This window comes from Myxine glutinosa, chromosome 7 (genome assembly GCF_964187855.1).
Source record: "Myxine glutinosa chromosome 7, kmMyxGlut1.1, whole genome shotgun sequence".
NCBI lineage: Eukaryota > Metazoa > Chordata > Myxini > Myxiniformes > Myxinidae > Myxine > Myxine glutinosa.
In genome coordinates, this window is record NC_136267.1 from 759,932 (window position 1) to 780,927 (window position 20,996).

The following is a 20,996-nucleotide window of genomic DNA, read 5'->3' on the forward strand; positions in this document are numbered from 1 at the left end:
AAAACAAAACCGATTTTCGATCTTGTAGACAACAAAAAACTGATTTTCGATCTTGCACACAAAAAAACAAAACCGATTTTCGATCTTGTAGACAACAAAAAACCGATTTTCGATCTTGTACACAAAAAAACAAACTGATTTTCGATCTTGCACACAAAAAACAAAACCGATTTTCGATCTTGTAGACAACAAAAAACTGATTTTTCGATCTTGTACACAAAAAAAACAACTGATTTTCGATCTTGTACACAAAAAAACAACTGATTTTCGATCTTGTACACAAAAAAAACAACTGATTTTCGATCTTGTACACAAAAAAAACAACTGATTTTCGATCTTGTACACAAAAAAACAACTGATTTTCGATCTTGTACACAAAAAAAACAACTGATTTTCGATCTTGTACACAAAAAAACAAACTGATTTTCGATCTTGTACACAAAAAAAAAACTGATTTTCGAATGTCTCTTAATGTCCATCTCATATGGTTTGGAAAACAACCTCTTCCCGACTAAGGAAAGAGTTAACCTGGGAAAATGCAAATCAACAATTTAATGCTAACAATTTGCTTCACCATGGAAAGTTGCAGTTTTATCTTTATTGAAAATGAATATTCCTCAACACAACCTTCCTTAAATTGTACGACATGCCGAGCGGGAAGGCGGTGGCATAGTTACGAGTCGTGGATGCTTTTACTTTAATGACTGTCTGCAGAGTGAACAATTTGTTCAACCCAGATGTGGAGAAGCCAGATATCCGCACTGTTAAAAAGCACGACGACAAAGACGAACATTAACGGATGAGAGTACCATGAGTACAGTTAAGCTGCCATCGTGTTTCATGGCAATTAAGGCTTTGCCTCGCCCCGCCACCACTATATTATCTCATCCATCTGCCAGAATCACCTCATTCAAGTTGTGGAGAAGTTCGGTCGGTTGCTCATTTTCCAAATCCTCCTTTCCTGTCAGATCAGGAGTTGCAGCAGATCTCTGAGGAATCGGCACACCGGGCTGTAGTTTTGTTGGATCAAGAGCAAGTGTTGCCTTGAAAAGAAAAAAGAAAAACTCTGCTCAAAATACTCATATGCAAAGTCAAATCTCAGAAATTTGAAGATACGTTGCAGAAATCACATTAATTGGTCAAAATTATAATTAACGAGGAAAAAAATGTTTGTTTGCTTTTCCTTGGCTCAGCAGATGGAGAGTAGTTCATACCTGTCAGTCAACCAACATTATACACACTAGCGTGGATCGGCTCACTACACTCCCCTAACCACACGTCGCTACAGAGGCACGGGCTTGTTTAAACTGAGGATAATGACCTGACCGGAGCTGTGTTGTCACGATTTACACCAATCTTAATACAAACATTTATTTTGCATAAATCTATTTGTAATATTGCTGATATTATTTATTTGTAATCAAAAAAGGTCGAAGTGGTCAAAAGCTTTAAATGGTCAAGGGTCCAAGCTGGTCTAATTGGTCAAAAGAATCTTATGGGCCTTGTGGTTCTTCAGGGTCTTCAAGGGTCTTTGGGGTCTTTTGGGTCCTCGAGGTCCTCTGGATATTTTGGGTCGTCGGGCTGTTTTGGGTCTTTGGGGTATTTTGGGTCTTCAGGGGTATTGGTGGTCTTATGGCTCTTGGGGGACTTGAAAGGTCTTAGGAGTCTCAGCAGTCTAAAGGGTCGAAAGGTATATTCCAACAGTACATAATTAATAGACGTACGTAATTAATAGACAGGATGCAACCGAAGTTCAAACAGTGCGTAATTAATAGATATATAGTCACATGGCTTCACTGCCTCACGACTTCACGGACCGTGTTTTTCGGTTTTATATATATATATACAGTCACGTGAAAAAGTAAGTACACTCCATGTAAAGTTTTGACTTTTTCAACATATTTCAACTCACAGCTATTTGATCTTCATCAATATTATAATAGCCGTAGATGATTCTGTCTGTCTGTCTGTCTATCTGTTGGGTGTCTGTCCGGGGTGTGGCTTACTCGGTTTGCAGAGTAGCTCCACCCATAGCTCCACCCATTCTGGGAGTGGCTATAAACAAATATCCACCATTTTATTAACTCGCATAGCTTTGAGTCCTGTTTTGTAGGCCCGTGGTGTCTTGCTCTCCCCCAGTTTTATTTCAAATCAAATTCGATAAATCATTTCATTTTTCACAGTCGCTAACATAGTTTTAGACTCGGTTGAAAAAAAACGGGAAGAAAATCCGATGAAAGTTGCCGTTTATAGAACGAAATGAATTCTCAAAGGCCTGTAACTTCAAGGCCATTGAGTCTCTCTCACGCCTTTATCTCCAATCTAACTCACCATATGATTTCATTTTTATCGATGGTTTTACTTTTAGACTCGGTGTCAGCAATAATTGAGAACAATCCACACACGCGGGAAAATGCAGAGATATATTTTTTTAAATCGCGTCATGGTGTATCATACACCGCCCAACATGACACCGCCGGCAATGTGTCGATATATATTAAAAATTCGCTTTTGCTTTTCCGTTATGATATATTACTATTTCGTTTGATGATAGTCGTCACAAAAACGTCAACAATGATGCCGACATATATTTCTTCGTTTTTATTTCATTCAACATATTAGCCGGAAGTAAAATATGTTTCAGGAAATTACCGAGAGATATTTCTTCGTTTTTTTTATTAGTTATGTGCGCATACACTTTAAATAGGTTTATTTGAAATCTTTAATTTTCCACAAACATTCCACACACGCGGGAAAATGCAGAGATATATTTTTTAAAATCGCGTCATGGTGTATCATACACCGCCCAACATGACACCGACGGCAATGTGTCGATATCTATTTTAAATTCGATATATCATTTCATTTTTCACAGTCGCTAACATAGTTTTAGACTCGGTTGAAAAAAAACGAGAAGAAAATCCGATGAAAGTTGCCGTTTATAGAACGAAATGAATTCTCAAATGCCTGTAACTTCAAGGCCATTGAGTCTCTCTCACGCCTTTATCTCCAATCTAACTCACCATATGATTTCATTTTTATCGATGGTTTTAGAGTCGGTGTCAGCAATAATTGAGAACATTCCACACACGCGGGAAAATGCAGATATATTTTTTTAAATCGCGTCATGGTGTATCATACACCGCCTAACATGACACCGACGGCAAGTGTCGATACATATTAAAAATTCGATATATCATTTCATTTTTCACAGTCGCTAACATAGTTTTCGACTCGGTTGAAAAAAAACGGGAAGGAAATCCAATGAAAGTTGCCGTTTATAGAACGAAATGAATTCTCAAACGCCTGTAACTTCAACTTCAAGGCCATTGAGTCTCTCTCACGCCTTTATCTCCAATCTAACTCACCATATGATTTCATTTTTATCGATGGTTTTGGACTCGGTGTCAGCAATAATTGAGAACATTCCACACACGCGGGAAAATGCAGAGATATATTTTTAAAAATCGCGTCATGGTGTATCATACACCGCCCAACATGACACCGACGGCAACGTGTCGATATATATTAAAAATTCGCTTTTGCTTTTCCGTTAAGATATATTACTTTTTCGTTTGATGACAGTCGTCACAAAAACGTCAACAATGATGCCGACATATATTTCTTCGTTTTTATTTAATTCAACATTATTAGCCGGAAGTAAAATATGTTTCAGGAAATTACCGAGAGATATTTCTTCGTTTTTTAAAATTAGTTATGTGCGAATACACTTTAAATAGGTTTATTTGAAATCTTTAATTTTCCACAATATAATTTACTTGCCATTTATCATTTGATGATTACGAGACAAATTCCTCTTGAGGATCGTGACAATTCATGCGCTGCGTGGAAACTTCTATTTCCAAAATGAATGAGACGATCGATGAAGAACGCAGACTTGAACAGGATGCAGCAAGAAAACGAATGAGACGGGCGAACGAGTCCATCGACGAACGTCAATGCAAACTTGCGGGGTCACCCGTGGGAATCCCACGGGCATGGATGTGTGTGACATTTCGACATATTGAGTTATATGCTGCACATTCATTTTTACAAAATGGTTACTGGCAAGTCATCAGATCCAGAAATGGTGTAAAAACCACCGTTTAGAGGCCATTTTTCCCCGCAAAGCGGGGGTTGGCCTTTTCGGGGACCGTGGTAGTTGTTTTTTTTTTGTCCCCTTTTTGAAGCAATGTTTTACGGCCGGATGCCCTTCCTGACGCCAACCCTTTTTGCCGCCTTCAACGACAAACAGGGAATTACCAGTGAACTGGTACTCAATTAGCCGACCTCGGAAGGATGACAGGCTGAGTCAACCCCCCTGGCATTAATTCGGCGATCGACCGAGATTCGAACCCAGGATCCTAAGCCGGCACCCTAGCCGCTAGCCCAACACCAGAAATGGTGTCATGAACACAATTTATTTACGCACAAGCACAAAAGCAAGACGGGCCGATTTCCGATTCCGACGGGCCGACGGGCGAGACGGGCCGATTTCCGATTCCGACGGGCCGATTTGGAGCAAGAAAAAGAACGAGACGGGAGAAAAAGGAGAGAAACGAGACGGGGAAAGCCGATTGGAGAGGCGAGTGAGGCGCGATTGGAGAGGAGTGTGAGGCGCGATTGGAGAGGAGTGTAAGGCACGATTGGAGAGGAGTGTGAGGCGTGATTGGAGAGGAGTGTGAGGCACGATTGGAGAGGAGTGATTGGAGGGGAGTGTGAGGCACGATTGGAGAGGAGTGTGAGGCACGATTGGAGAGGAGTGTGAGGCGCGATTGGAGAGGAGTGTGAGGCGCGATTGGAGAGGAGTGTGAGGCGCGATTGGAGAGGCGTGTGAAGGATTGGAGAGGAGAGGAGTGTGAGGGATTGGAGAGGTGAGGGATTGGAAAGGAGAGGGATGTGAGGGTTTGGAGAGGAGAGGAGTGCTAGGTGGAGAGAGGAGAGTGTCAGGTGGAGACAGGAGAGTGTCAGGTGGAGACAGGAGAGTGTCAGGTGGAGAGGAGTGAGGGGTCACATATTATGTGAAATAACTAAATTCACACCATTTCTGGATCTGATGACTTGCCAGTAACCATTTTGTAAAAATGAATGTGCAGCATATAACTCAATATGTCGAAATGTCACACACATCCATGCCCGTGGGATTCCCACGGGTGACCCCGCTAGTCTATCTATAATTCCAGTAATCTCTGTACGTCTGTACGTTTGTACGTCTGTTTGTCTGTGACCGCTGTTTCTCGACAACCACGGGTCCGATATACTTTTAACTTGCCAGGTATATTGCTGGGGACCCGAGGATGTGCCTTTTCAAGGTTTCATATTAATCGGACAATTACTTACCGAGCTATGTCCAAAAAACGATTCAACCAATCAGAGAGCAGCGAACGATCGCGTGTGCCGAACGTGGAGGACACACTCTGCCTCGGATGGCACATTTGAGAGCGTATTCATTTATTTCACGTTTGCAAACTATGTTGGCGTTAAACTATGTTTTAAAACTAATAAAACCGAATTTGCGATTCATTCGCTTTCCTGCGCGTTTGTGCACGCGATGGCGATTTCTTTACCAAACTCCGGAAGCCGTTCGCTTTGGACCAAACCATTGCATGTAAATAGAGGGGGGGGATATAATTTTAGATATAGATATAGTACGGGCAATGCCCTAGTTTCAACAATGTTGACAGATAAAGGTGATATAATATAACAAATACCATGAAACATTTACATTTTGTAGTCCATTGTATAATTTAAATAAACATAAATGAAAATTTCGCATGTGGAAAAAGTAAGTACACCCTTACATTTATCACTACTTCAAACACCTAAAATTAGAATCAGGTGCACCAGCTCTGGTGCAAATGATTAGAACATCATGAGAGAGGATCTTGGAGGAACCTGACTTATTTAAACCTCAGACATTTAGTTTGGTTTGCTCTTTGTTGTTGAAGTGTGCGGTGTCACCATGCCTAGATCAAAAGAGCTCTCTGAGGCCTTCAGAAGGAACGTTATAGATGCCTACGAGTCTGGGAAGGGATTTTAAAAAATCTCCAAACAATTTGAAATCAATCATTCGACTGTCCGGAAGATCACCTACATGTGGAGAAGATTCCAAACAACTGCCAACTTGTTCAGGCCAGGCCGCCCCAGCAAGTTCAGCCCGAGAGCAGACCGCAAGATGCTGAAAGAAGTCTCTAAGAACCCCAGAATGTCATCACGGGACCTACAGGTAACTCTTGCCACTGTTGATGTCAAAGTGCACGAGTCTACCATAAGAAAGAGGCTGCACAAATTTCATCTACATGGGAGGTGTGCCAGGAGGAAACCGTTGCTGTCCAGAAAGAACATCAGGGCAAGACTAATGTTTGCCAATGAGCACCTAGGCAAAGACCAGTACTTCTGGAACAATGTGCTCTGGACAGATGAGTCAAAGGTAGAGCTATTTGGCCACAGTACCAGAAGACATGTTTGGCGAAAGCCAAAGACGGCATTTGACCACACGAACCTGATACCAACTGTAAACCATGGTGGTGGAAATATTATGGTTTGGGGCAGCTTTGCTGCATCAGGGCCTGGGCAGCTCACCATCATAGAAGCCACTATGAATTCTTCATTGTACCAGAGGGTGCTTGAAGATAATGTGATGCCATCTGTCGGAAAGTTGAAGCTCAACCAAAGGTTGACCTTGCAACATGACAAAGACCCTAAACATGCCAGTAAATCCACCAAGGAATGGCTGAAAAGAAAGAAATGGAGGGTTCTGGAATGGCCAAGTCAAAGCTCGGATCTAAATCCCATCGAGATGTTGTGGGGCGATTTGAAACGAGCTGTGCATGCAAGAAACCCCTCAAACATCGCACAGCTGAAAGAATTCTGCATGGAGGAGTGGGCAAAAATTTCTCCCAGTCGATGTCAGAGACTGGTACAGTTATAAGAAACGCCTACTTGAGGTTGTTTCTGCCAAAGGGGGCAATACCACCTATTAGAGCCATGGGTGTACTTACTTTTTCCACATGCGAAATTTGCATTTATGTTTATTTAAATTATACAATGGACTACAAAATGTAAATGTTTCATGATATTTGTGATATTATATCACCTTTATCCATCAATATTGTTGAAATGAAGATCAAATAGCTGTATGTTGAAATATGTTGAAAAAGTCAAGACTTTACATGGGGTGTACTTACTTTTTCACATGACTGTAAAGAAGAAGACATTTTGGTCACAAATATATCTACATACCTAACCATATACGTTTGCTGCATTATCTATACTATAAGAGCTGTTTGTCTCTGTCTGTCTGTCTGTCTGTGTGTGTCGCCATTTTGCATAGAGATGGCTGAACGGATCTTCATCAAACTTTTGAATTTCTGTCTCCCTCTATCCCTCTCAAGCACTGCCACATTTTTAAAGCCAGAAACTCCATACTCGGGGTACAGATACACCTTCATGCAGGAATTAACATGGGCTATGTGGCGGCTGCCTCAGAGGGCATTTTGAGGCCGCAAATTGAGGCCAAAGTGACCAATATAGCCATTTTTGGGAAAAAGAACACACAATTGGTCAAAAAGTGAAAAAGACCGGACTTTCTGAGTGCAACACAATTGATCTTTTGAAAGTCCATGAAATAATATAAAATTATAGATCAACGTGAACTTTTCCCATCACCAGGTACTTTTTCTTGTTTAGAATAAAATTAATATTTGACCACAGTGTGTAGAGCACCACGAGTATTATAAAAGAGTCTCTATATGAGCACATTCTAAAGTACAACACAGTACACTACGAACCATCATTGGACTTTAGGTACTTGACGGAGCCCAATTAAAGCTCATGCAGTTAATTGCCTGTAGCCAACTCCACTGGAATTGAATCAATGACAATTCGCCATTAACTCAGGCGGGTTGTTCATAGTACCCACACGCCAGGAAATCATCTCTCAAAACAAAACGTATTGTTGCGAATATGGAATTTGGCCTCCATATCCGCTTGTAAATATTCCCCTATTTCCCCAATACTCCCCAACTATCCCCAATCCCCCATTCCCTAGTCCCATTGTCTGTAAACAACACTCTGTAGAACCGACCTTCCCCTTTTTCCCCCATTAAATGTCGTGCCCAGGTCCACCGCATCTCACGTAGACAACTTTCGGACATCTTGCTAGTTATTCTTAGTCTATGTCAGTTAAGGACTCGTTTCCATTAATTCTGACTCTTCGTTGCACCAGAATGTGATTATATGGCACCAGTAGTGAGTTTAGGACCTTCCCTTACCTCCTCCCATCTTCTTCCCCAAACAACAACAACTACAACAACAGAGGGGCGCGGCGCGGGATGCGGGGAGTGTGCGTCCTCACACCGGCTCGGTTAGCCGCCATGACCATGCGCTCCACGGGGTTACCACGAAGGGGCTCCTTGTCAGCCCCTCGTCAAGGGCGGAGCCGGTAACCCCCCCGCACGCACCCAATGAGAAGCGACGTGCCGATTCCATCTGGGGCGGAGCTAATGAGCCGAGGGCGTGTCACTCCCCGCCGGATATACGCGGCGATTTACCGGATGTGAGGTCAGATGCGCCTGAACTACGGAGAGCAGAGGAAGCCACCGCCACCCCCAGCGCGACGATACCTCCCCGCATCTTTGGACCGGACCGAACCGGGTCGATTCTGCCCTGAGCCCAGGTGCACCTGGAGCCATCGATCCCGCCTTTCTTTGCCATCAATCCCCGTGTGAGTCAGCCTTGTCCCGTTTATCTGTCGTCTGTTGGGGTTAATATAAGTGTGTCTAAGTGCCTGTCTTTCTATGATGTCCCTCTTGTAGTTGTAATCTAACCTTCCGCCTTAATATAACCTCCTCCGGAGGTCTTGAGAACTGAACCCTTGGTGTCGTGTCATTTGAACCCCAGCCGTTGTATCCTTTTCCTTCATTGACCTAGCGTAGCGCGACTCGGCAACGTTCGAGTATAATCGGGTAACTTGTGCAAACGTGGTCATACCAAACCGCTCGGTAAACTAACATCCACCACCGCGTCTGTAACAATTGGTGTCGAGGAGTGGAATTCGGACCCGGGACTAAATTTGTTAGGCCCAAACTTTGGGAGGTAGAATCGATCCGGAGCGCGTTTACTGCGCTCGACGAAATTATAACGGCGAAATTTGATTTTGTTATACGGAAATAAAAACCCGAATTTTGAAAGTCGCGCTATGGCGGATCAAGTCGGCTGGGGTCCGGTAGTGGAGAGTGAGGCAGGGTCGGTCCAGGACCAAATTGAGGGACGTGAGGAGAGCGAAGCAGCGAGGGTAGCAGACGCACAAAATGGCGCCTCGCTGGTCACCGCGCCCGTGACCGTGGCAGCGCCCCTGGTGGATTCGAACCTTTTCCTCCTGCAAATGAGGGCCCTTATGGAACAAATGGTGGGAATGAGGGCTGATAGTGAGCGATTGGAGGGCCAATTGGGGGTAATGGGAAACCAAATGGGGGTAATGAGGGACGAAGCGAGGGGTACCAGTGAGGGGTTAGACAATAATTTTAAGGAGTTAGACAAGAAATTTGGGAAGTTAGACAATAATTTTGAGGAGTTAGACAAGAAATTTGGGAAGTTAGACAATAATTTTGAGGGGTTAGACAACGGGATAAAAGAGGTGAGAAATGGGTTAATGGGGGTAGAAAACAGAATGGCCGCTCAAGAGAATCAAATGGTAGGGATGCAAAAGGGGTTAGAGGGGGTAGAAAATAGAATGGCTGCCCAGGAGAATCAGATAGAGGGAGTGAAAAATGGGTTAGAGGGGTTAGAAAACAGTATGGAAGGCAAATTGAGGGACATGAGGGACCAAGCGGAAAGGGAAGTTAAACAAATGGAGCAGCAGATAGAGGGGGTCAGAATGGGGGTAGAAACCAAACTGGATGCTCACAGGGAGGAAATGGAGCAGATGAGGGTGGCATCTGGGCAGGAGATGCAAGTGATGGGAGAGGAGATCAGAGGAGGAGTGAGTGAGGAGGTCGGAGGAGTGCGTGAGGAGGTGAGGCACTGTAAGGAGCACATGGAGAAGGAGGTGAGAAAGGGGACTGTAAAGTTACAAGGGGGCATAGAGGACCTGACGCAGGAGGTGGAGCAGCTAACAGAGGGACAAAAAGAACTAACGGACCAGGTAAAGAAGAACACAGCGGTAATAGGAGGGTTAAAAGCGACACAAAATGACCTAAAAAATGACTTGGTAGCGACGAAGAGGGAATGTCAGATGGTACGTGAGGGACTGACAGCGAGGTTGGACGAGGTGGTAGAGGTAATGGAGACGAAGGACCGGCAGGTGAGGACGCACATGGAAACGGTCAAGGTAGCCTTGGAGGACGAGCTTGAGGAGACGTACCGGGGAATAAAGGAGGTGAAGCAGAAATTAGAAGAAGTGGAAGAAGGGGTGAGCGAAATTAAGAAGCGACGGAGAGGGGATAAGAAAGAGATAAAAGAGGAGATAAAAGAATTGGTCCAAAGTCTGTGTTTGGATCGTGATGATGTGCTCATTAACCGGATGAGGGATTCGCAGGTGATGGAGGAGAAGCGAAGAGGAAGAGGACCCGGTGTAAGTGGTGACCAATATGGTCGTGCGTATGATGCGCCAGGGGATTTAAGAAGCTTGGGGGTCGAGATGGACCCGGGTGTTCGTGAGAGGCCGTTGGTGAAGTGTGCGACAGGTCTGGTGTGCAAAAAAGGAGGTGTGCAAGAAAGTCCGACTCTGGGGTGTGTGAGGAAAAAGTGCGTGCCAAGGAGTGAGGGTGCTGGCGAGAGTGAGTCGGTCGTAGCGCGTGTGCGAGGGGGCACATGGAAGCGCGGTGTGGTGAGTGTTACAGAGGGTGTAACGGGAGACTGTGCGCGAGAAAGGTGTGTAACGGACGGGTGCATGAGGAAAGAGTGCGCTGTCACGAGTAAGGGTGAGTGCGCTGTCAAGAATGGAGGTGAGAGTAGTGAGAGTGACAAGGAGAGTGAGTTGGTTGTGACAGGTGAGCGAGGATGTACACCTGGGATGGAAGGATGCACACCTGGAATGGTAGAGCGTGAGTGGGAATGCACGCTGGAATTGGTGGTGAGGCACGTGGTTGGGTGTGCGAATGAGAGCACACCTGTGATTGTCACAGAGGAGGTGACCGAGGAGGGGGCGCGAAGAGGTGTGTTGGTGAGGTGTGCGACCAACGAATGTGTGCCAAAGTGTTCGGTGGTCAGGTGTGTGACCAAGGCTGTGAGTGGAATGAGGGTACCTGGGTGTGTAAGGAAAGGTACGAGGAGCATGGGCACGGCTGGATGTGTGAGCAAGGAACGGGCTGCGGGGTGTAAGCATGCAGGTGAAGCATCGACGTTTAACGGGTTAGAGGTTAGAGCGACTTTTAGCCGAAGCGGGCCCTCGGTGCGTGCTGGGCCTCGCTTTGAACGGCCGCGTCCGTGCTCCACTAGGCGGAGCGGGCGGCCCGATAGAAAGGGTCGTCATGGCGACCACTTTTTGTTGAGGCAGTCCGGCAGGTCGAGATCGGGACATTGGATGGCTCCGTGCCGAGATGGTGCGTGGGATCTCGGCCCGGGTAAGCCCCCGTCCCTGCACCGAGTGCCGGACGCGTCCAGCCGCTGGTACAGAACAACCCGCATTCATGGCTTGGCTTTACGAAGCCGGGCTTTGGACAGGAATTGGCGCACCGAGAGGCATTAGTGAGTAGACTGGGTGATGAGGTTAGTGTTTTGGACCCAAAATTAGAGAAAAACAAAATTTGATGATTGGCAAGGGATTGGCAGTAGTGATTGGCAGATGATGGGCAGTGATTGGCAAATTTTTAATTTGTTGAAATTTGATGTGCAAAATTGGTAGTGAGCGATGGGCCCGGTGGGTAAGGCTGGCATCCCTGCCACCCTTCCCATGTGGGGGCAAAGGAGCTATAGATTATGGGGTGTATGGCAGTGAAAACTAGCCCGGGTGGGTTAGGTTATATTGATAGGGCCCTAGAAGATGACATTAGGTAACGTTAAGTTTAGTTAGTGACTGATACCTGTAGTGGGGACGCAGGTAGTTTAGTGTGGATGATAATGACGAGGGAGCGCAATAGTTTAAAGGGACGACTGGGAAGCGCAAGTTTCAGAAGGGAGTAGTTAGCTGAGATGATGCCGTGTGTGTGAGAATTGAACAGGTGTGATTGCACAGGTGTGCAACTGGACAGGTGTGTGGAACAGTGTATGAGTAGTGAGTGTTGTGGATCAGCGCGAATGCGCTTGGGGAGAGAAGGGTGCAGGTGGCACCAGGTGTGAGAGCACAGGTGTGCAGGTACAGGTGTGTGGAGAGAGTTGGAGTAAGTGGTACGGAGTGGTGTGCATGGTGCGAAGGTGTGGATGGGGGAAGAGTGGACCCCTTTCACGAATACCCGGGGCGGGTAGTGTAAGTGTTAGGTAGAGGGTATAGGTAAATTGTGGTTGGAAATTGGCATTTGTGGTGCGGTTGCAGAATGGTGTTGTGAATGGGTGCATTAGTGTTGTGGAAATGGCTGGGCGTGTAGCCTGTTAGTGTGTGTAGTTGGTTGGGCACTCCACCACTGTGAGGATGTCGGCCAGGTGAGGCCGCAGGTGGGCTCTGGGAGCCGGTAGTTGTGAGTGGGTGCCTGAGGATCCCGGGTGTGGATCGGGCAGCCCAGTGCCAGAGAGGGCACCGAGTGGGGAGAGCGCCAGAGAGGCCTTCCCCAGGTAGTTAGGTTAGGGTAAGGAGCAGGTAAGCTCGGAGGCAACTGCAGTGGTGGGGGTGTGCAGGTGGGTAGACCCGCTGGGAGAGGTACACGCCACAGCCCAGAAATTGTGCGAGGGCACCGGGAGATGAATCGGGGGAGTGAGACCCCAAATTGAAAAGCACCACAGTTTGGCCAATGGGAATTGGTTTTTAGAACCCATAGTGTAAGAGGGCCAATGGTTTGGCCGGAGAAAGACCCCGGGTAGTGTAAAGTTGTTAAAGTCATTTAGGGAAATAGTTAGGATTGATGAACCTGTCGCACCATACGCAGCCACTTACCTGTGGTGATGATGATGACTCCACACCTGTGTTTTCTTTGTTTTGTTGCAGGAAATGAGATTGCTGTGGATTTGTGAGACGCATCACGACGTGGATGAGACATTGGGGTGATTCCATCTCTCCCTCCCTAGGAGGGACTGATGATGAATTGGTAATGGCAAATTTTGATGTTCAGTTGGAGATGGCAAATTTTGATGAGAGTTGAAAATGGCAAATTTGATTGGTTAGGAGGGAGAGAAGACGAATTTGGTATATGGGAGGAACGGGGAAGACAGTAGGGATGTTTGTTGATTTGTAAAATAGATGTTTATGGGTAGTGTTGTGTTTTGTGGATACAGTAAGGGGTAAGGGAGGGGCCATGTAGGTTACCTGGTGGGGGGGGGTGTACGGTAGGAACGTACCTGTCTCACCTGGTTCCCATGTGCCCCCAGTGTGCATCACCTTACATTGCGTGCACTTTTGCGCCCTTACCACCTTACTCACTTGTCTTTTTCTTTTGTCTCCCACCTCCGAGGATCTGGCTTTGGGGTAGAGAGAGAGGAGAGAGAGGTGCTGGCTACGCAGTTGTGGGCCTGCACTTTCGCTGCTTGCTGCCTGGATCGATACACCATATGGACCGCAATGTTTGTGGCCACCCACAATGGACCGCAGTTCTTTTGCGGCCAAGCACCACCCGTGGAAGGACCTATGGGTCAACGTGGCACCTATGCCAAACAGGTGAACCACTTATAGTTGGCACCCTGACGGCCACAATAAGGAAACGGACGCGGTTGGCGCCTTTCTTTATTTTTTGAAAGAAGCCAGAAGGCCACGTGCACCACACGAAGAGCAAGAGACACCTGCAGGGTTAGGGGTTGTTGTTTTTATTTTAATGAACAATGGTGACTGCACCGGATGGTGCTGACTGTGTTATGGGGTGGTGCTTTTCGTGCTGGGAAAGGGTGCTCTGCACGTTATTAAAGGCCGTAGGTCACAGAGCACTCGTGGGTTGGTGTATCGATGCTGGCATGCGTGCTCTCTCTATGCATAACATCTGCATGTGTTCCTCCAGAAACAGGTCCTGGATCGTAGTGTAAATAGCAGCGTAGTCGTGTAAATAATGCTCCCTACCGGCTGTATGTTTAGTTTGCGAATTCTTTCCGGATTCGGTTATCCTGTGGGTGTGTTTCTGTGAGGAGAAGGGTGCAACGTCGCAGGGGGACATATTTACTCATTTGTGAATATCTGTAAAACTGTCGCACTCAGGGTAGAGTTAATAGTAGAGGGAACTACATCTGCGTGCCACACTAAAGTAGGTAAAAATTTATCGGGTCGGGACGCCCCGAGGGTAGAGAAGGGTGCAATGTTGCGAATATGGAATTTGGCCTCCATATCCGCTTGTAAATATTCCCCTATTTCCCCAATACTCCCCAACTATCCCCAATCCCCCATTCCCTAGTCCCATTGTCTGTAAACAACACTCTGTAGAACCGACCTTCCCCTTTTTCCCCCATTAAATGTCGTGCCCAGGTCCACCGCATCTCACGTAGACAACTTTCGGACATCTTGCTAGTTATTCTTAGTCTATGTCAGTTAAGGACTCGTTTCCATTAATTCTGACTCTTCGTTGCACCAGAATGTGATTATATGGCACCAGTAGTGAGTTTAGGACCTTCCCTTACCTCCTCCCATCTTCTTCCCCAAACAACAACAACTACAACAACAGAGGGGCGCGGCGCGGGATGCGGGGAGTGTGCGTCCTCACACCGGCTCGGTTAGCCGCCATGACCATGCGCTCCACGGGGTTACCACGAAGGGGCTCCTTGTCAGCCCCTCGTCAAGGGCGGAGCCGGTAACCCCCCCGCACGCACCCAATGAGAAGCGACGTGCCGATTCCATCTGGGGCGGAGCTAACGAGCCGAGGGCGTGTCACTCCCCGCCGGATATACGCGGCGATTTACCGGATGTGAGGTCAGATGCGCCTGAACTACAGAGAGCAGAGGAAGCCACCGCCACCCCCAGCGCGACGATACCTCCCCGCATCTTTGGACCGGACCGAACCGGGTCGATTCTGCCCTGAGCCCAGGTGCACCTGGAGCCATCGATCCCGCCTTTCTTTGCCATCAATCCCCGTGTGAGTCAGCCTTGTCCCGTTTATCTGTCGTCTGTTGGGGTTAATATAAGTGTGTCTAAGTGCCTGTCTTTCTATGATGTCCCTCTTGTAGTTGTAATCTAACCTTCCGCCTTAATATAACCTCCTCCGGAGGTCTTGAGAACTGAACCCTTGGTGTCGTGTCATTTGAACCCCAGCCGTTGTATCCTTTTCCTTCATTGACCTAGCGTAGCGCGACTCGGCAACGTTCGAGTATAATCGGGTAACTTGTGCAGACGTGGTCATACCAAACCGCTCGGTAAACTAACATCCACCACCGCGTCTGTAACAGTATTCTCCTGGCTTTCCATGGGTTCTCGTGGGCACAGAAAAGAGAGAACGTATGAGGACACCCTCGAAACGAACTTGAAGAAGTGTAACGTAAACACGAGAAATTGGGAAGAACAACCGACCATCCTGAATGGCGAAGAATCTCGAGAAGAGGAGATGAACACTGAGCGTCAATGTCCATCCCACGAAGCAGACAAAGGGACAATGAGAAAGGAGAGAGAAAAACCACAACGGCACCACATTCTTTCCCTTCGTATTGAAACGTCTTTGTCTTTGTGTCGATGAACAAGCCAAAGAAGGTCCCGTCCGTGGCTCCAACAAGGTGGGATGGCCGGATCGTGCGCTTCAAATGGAAGTTGGGCTGGAATATGCGCTCCATCGAATCCTACGATGTGGTCAAGAGAAGAGCACTTATTGGAAGTGAAGAAGAGCATCATCCCATGCAAGAGATTTTATGAGTACATATAGTTGTATCTTGATGGTTTTCATTCCAAGATTGAACAGGTGAGCAAGGCCTGCAAGAAGAGCCCTCCGAGCGAGTTTTTTCACCCATTTGACGTCCCACCGAATTCCACCTTGGAGCATGACGATATAATTGGTGGGACTGGAGATCAGCTTTCGGCTGATGAGTGTTCTGACCGGAAGGCATCACGCATGCTTGAAAGATGGATTGCTGTTTACACCGTGAAGGACTGCTTACCTGTCCAAGAGACCAATATCAAGAAATACGACGTCACGTCAACGACTCGTTTCTTTGATATCAAGCTGGGAATCAAGGATCCATCGGTTTCCGTACCACCTTCCCGGTGAAAAGCAACAACGACCATGGAATTTTCTCAGTGGTAAGATATTGTTTACACTTCTTGAATCTTCAAGTGACACTCTTTACACACTGGTTGTTAGTAACTGTTTCATCACCATTTTCACAATCCGGACAAAACGTCGATGCTGTTTTCTGCAACACTTTTGCTGCTGATTAAACACAATGCTCAAGCAAGTTCAGCTTGTAATCCATTCTGTGTCCATCTTGGTTCCGTCCTGATCCGTTCAGTGCACTAGCTCTTCCACGAGCCTCGACTATACATGCAACATTTTTTTTTTTTTAAATCTTGAGGTGGAAAGAACTGGGAAGTGGCCATGTGCTGTGTGCAGGAAGGGTGTCGGAGTGAACTCCATTCAATGTACAATGTGCGCTGAGTGGGTTCATCAAAAATGCAGTGGTCTGAGAGGGTCATTAACCAGTGTGGCAGCTACATTCAAATGTAAGGTGTGCACAGAGGGAGCTGCAGATGGAGAAAATGTTGAGTTGGATCTTGGAGACGGCGTGAAGCTGGAAGGTGTGAAAACATTTTGCTACCTCCGAGACATGCTGAATGGAGAAGGTGGATCAGACTCGGCAACGGTTGCTAGAGTGAGATGTGCATGGAAGAAGTTTCGGGAACTGAGTGGCATGCTGATGAGGAGGGGAGTGTCATTGAAGCTGAAGGGAAAGGTGTAAGCTGCATGTGTGAGAAGTGTTATGATTTATGGGAGCGAGACATGGGTAATGAATGTAGAGCAGCAACGAAGGCTGGAAAGGGTGGAAATGTGAATGGTTCGGTGGATGTGCGGAGTATCGTTGAGAGAGAGGAAGACAAATGATGAATTGCGAAAGATGATGGGAATAGAGCCTGTGATTGATGCTGTGAAGAGGAACAGGTTGAGATGGTTTGGTCATGTGTTGAGGAAGGATGAAAGTGACTGGTTGAGAAGAGTAATGGAAAGGAATGTAGAAGGAAGTAGAGGACGGGGAAGAGCGAGAAAGACTTGGCTAAAGATGATGGAAGAAGAAATGCGGGCAAGGGGGTTAACGAGGAGAGATGCAGAAAATAGAGCAAAATGGAGAAGATTGTCATGGGGACCGCAAGGCCAACCCCCACTCCAGCAGGGAAAATGGCCTTAAAATGCATGTTGTTGTTGTTGTTGTTGTTGTTGTTGTTGTTTTACCTGTGCGAGATTCGTATTAACCACAATCTGTAGACTCACCTCTCAAGTGTTGCTCAATGTAAGGTAAGAGAGTAATTCTTATTATTCTTACCCACCAGTAAGAATAAGACATGTTGATACTTGAAACTAGTGACCTGCGCAGTAATCAAATCCAGATTGATTTATAGAATCTATTCCAATTATTGATGAAGGCTCCCACTAATCAGAATAAGACAGGATACCTGCCCGTCAATGGAGGATTGGGTACCTGACCATCAATGGAGGATTGGGTTCAAAATAAAAGGTAGTCAATGCTATCTATAGTCACAGCAATTACATGAATAACAAAACATGGGATGGTGTTGGCTTAGCGGTTAGGGTGCCGGCTTGGGATCCTAGGATCCTGGTTTCGAATCCCGGTCGATCGCCGAATTAACACCAGGTGGGTTGACACAGCCTGCCATCCTTCTGAGGTCGGCAAATTGAGTACCAGCTCACTGGTAATTCCCTGTGTGTCGCAAGAGGTGACTAACAGGGTTGGCGGCAGGAAGGGCATCCGGCCATAAAACAATGCTTCAAAAAGGGGACCATGGTGCCCAAAAAAAGACAACCCCTGCTCTGTGGGGAAAAATGGCCTCTAAAGGTGATTCTACTTCTTCTCTTCTTACATGATGTTCCTTGGATGATTGAGCAATTAGTTACCTCCACCACTGAAGGTGCACGAAGGCTATGTTTTCACCCCTGTTTGTCTGTCTGTCTGCGAGCAGGATGTCTCAAGTTATGGATGGATTTGGTTGAAACGTGGTGACAGGTTTGGTGTGCGACAAGGACAAATCGATTAAATTTTGGTGATTATTGTTTGTATTTTCCTTGTTTGAGTCGTGAGATCATTTCCTGGATGAAACGTAGCACTCGACATGAGAGTTAAAGATAAAACATCAGGCCAAGCCGTCCAGTGAGACGATGCCTTTGATTGGGACCAATCAGCCGATTTCAGTCATCCAACCTGAGGAATCCAAAAACAGCATTCTGATTTATTTTTTTTATGGTAGAGAGTGATAAGTGAAATGTTTGGACTCTTCTTCTTCTTCCTCCTCCTCTTCATCATCAAACCTTCACTTCTTCCTCCTCCCCTCAATTCTACCTCTTTCCCTCATTTCTTCTTCGTTCTTCCTTCTCTTCGCCTCCTTTCCTCACTTCCCCCCTTTTCCTTCTTTGCAACATTTAACCCAGCTAAGGAGGCACACTCGTGGTTGTTTTGGAATAGATTGGGTGTTAATCGTGGTGGCACACTCGTGGTGTTAATTTGAAGAACAGAGATGACGCCCTCCTTTGCCCAATGACCTTACACCCCACTCTCTTGCACCTCCCTCTCGAGACTATTTAATGCCTGGCACATGTTTCCTGTATTTGTCCCAGAAGGAGAACGCTTGGTTGTCGAAACACCGGACTTGAGCCTCACCCTGAGCGACAAGCACAGTTGGTGAGGCTTTTACTCTCAAACATTCTCAGTCATGCCGATCACAAAAAATATCAACATACACCTTCAAAGTTACTGCAGCTGAGTCACATGTCATCCCTGCAAGGAAAACATTGCAAACAAAGGTGCTTTGGAGAAGGTGACAGGTATGAACACAGCGCTTTCATTATTTAATGCTGGGGAAATATATATTTGTTGCTAAAAAAATAATAAATAATGATAATCGCTGAGTAATAAAGAAATAATGAGTAAATAAATAATGAAATAAAACAACACCACCACCACAGACGGCCTTCAACCATAGGGCAGAGGTATGTGCCACCCACGAGATCACCAGCCATTTGTACCAACCATAAATAATTTAATTTTAAAAGTTGCGTACAATATAAAACGCACAACAGCCTTACCTGCAATTTCCCGATCCCTGATGAAATACCCTTTTTGTGTGCGGAACACGATGCAACCGAGATTGCCTAAAAAGAAGAGGACACAATAGGGGGGCAGCATTATGTCACACAGTATAGGGAGCAAATCGACCAACTCAGTGAGAACATGATATCAATTTGATGTTATTGCCACGCTGTGCCACACAGAGCCCGTTTAATCCTGCCGACAACATACACACCCAGGCGGACTTCATGACAAGCAAGGTGACGGCACGTGTTTCTAGGTGCTCACGCCGCCTCTAGGAGCGGCTCGACGAGCGTATCAGTGCCTTGCGTTACTGCATTAGGCCGACAATAAAATACCTTTGATTCATCCATAACACAGCATCGGACAAATTATTAGTAATTGGTGTAATGGTTACATTTTAATCACTGCCACTTCCATCTCGTATTTCAGATGTTGCCTCGCACACGCAACATTAATTTTCTGCAATGGCTGAATGATTCTAAATGAGATACTTTGGTACAAACGTTGGGGACACAATTTATATTCACGGCCTGCACACTCTCAGTGTGCGTGTGTCTCTGTCTCTCTGTGTGTCTCTGTCTCTCTGTGTGTCTCTCTGTGTGTCTCTCTGTGTGTCTCTCTGTGTGTCTCTCTGTGTGTCTCTCTGTGTGTCTCTCTGTGTGTCTCTCTGTGTGTCTCTCTGTGTGTCTCTCTCTGTGTCTCTCTCTGTGTCTGTCTCTGTGTCTGTCTCTGTGTCTGTCTCTGTCTCTCTCTCTCTCTCTCTCTCTCTCTCTCTCTCTCTCTCTCTCTCTCTCTCTCTCTCTCTCTCTCTCTCTCTCTCTCTCTCTCTCTCTCTCTCTCTCTCTCTCTCTCTCTCTCTCTCTCTCTCTCTCTCTCTCTCTCTCTGATATGAGCAGGACGGTGATTCTGGGGCACACAGGCAGCACACAGATATGGACAGAGACCAGGGATAATGAGCAAAGGACAAGGGCCTGACTGCTTGATCCATACAGTGAGGCCTTTACAAAAGAAAAAAGGCAAAGGTCTAACTTCCTGGAATTTCGGAGATTGAATGAAGTGAACAACCCCTCGATGGAGGAGGAAATGCAAGCCGAGAGGCTGGAATGTAGCACGTGGTCCTTCACACGATGTAAAATATCAGCGGAATCCAAGGACATGACCTTCCCAAATCAGATATATTGTATGATTATTATTATTATTATTATTATTATTTGCTGCAGTAACTCATGAGAGGTTTCAACTGCACAGAATGATTGGCCACACCAAGAGGATTCCTTCGAACAAAAGGCCCCACATGCATCTCTCGTGTTCTGAATGGATGGAACTGCTCAGTACATCTGGTTATCCAGAACAGTAGAGACAAACCTTAGAGCTAAAAGGTTCAAATTGGACGTAAAAATAAATAAATAAATAAACGTAGTTTTATTCATTGCGATTTGATCCTGAGACATTTGTTGCAGCTTTGCATCACAATGACAACAAGAAAGAGCAATCAGAGATTGCAAACCCTCACCAGGATGTATTTTCAATGTTTTTAAGGCTTTTGTGTTAAAACAAATATGGCGGCCGAACCACGTGACCGATGACGTCATCATTATTTTTTTCTAAACTAATTTATTCCTAGATTATGCTCAAAAAATTTCATCTTGATCGGATGAAGTTTTGTACTTGTCGAATTATGACGTCAT

General features: G+C 46.0%; 1 protein-coding gene across 2 annotated transcripts in view; it reads right to left on the reverse strand.

Annotated features, from left to right (window-relative positions):
* Positions 1–20,996, reverse strand: part of LOC137430955 (WASH complex subunit 2) — a 139,201-nt gene that overhangs the window by 4,013 nt on the left and 114,192 nt on the right. For both annotated transcript variants that reach the window (XM_078781226.1, XM_078781225.1), the window contains exons 21-22: positions 19,302–19,367; positions 906–1,043 (exon numbers count right to left, since the gene is read on the reverse strand). In XM_078781226.1, coding sequence (XP_078637352.1) covers positions 906–1,043; positions 19,302–19,367 — 204 coding nt within the window. The remainder of the gene's footprint in view (positions 1–905; positions 1,044–19,301; positions 19,368–20,996) is intronic.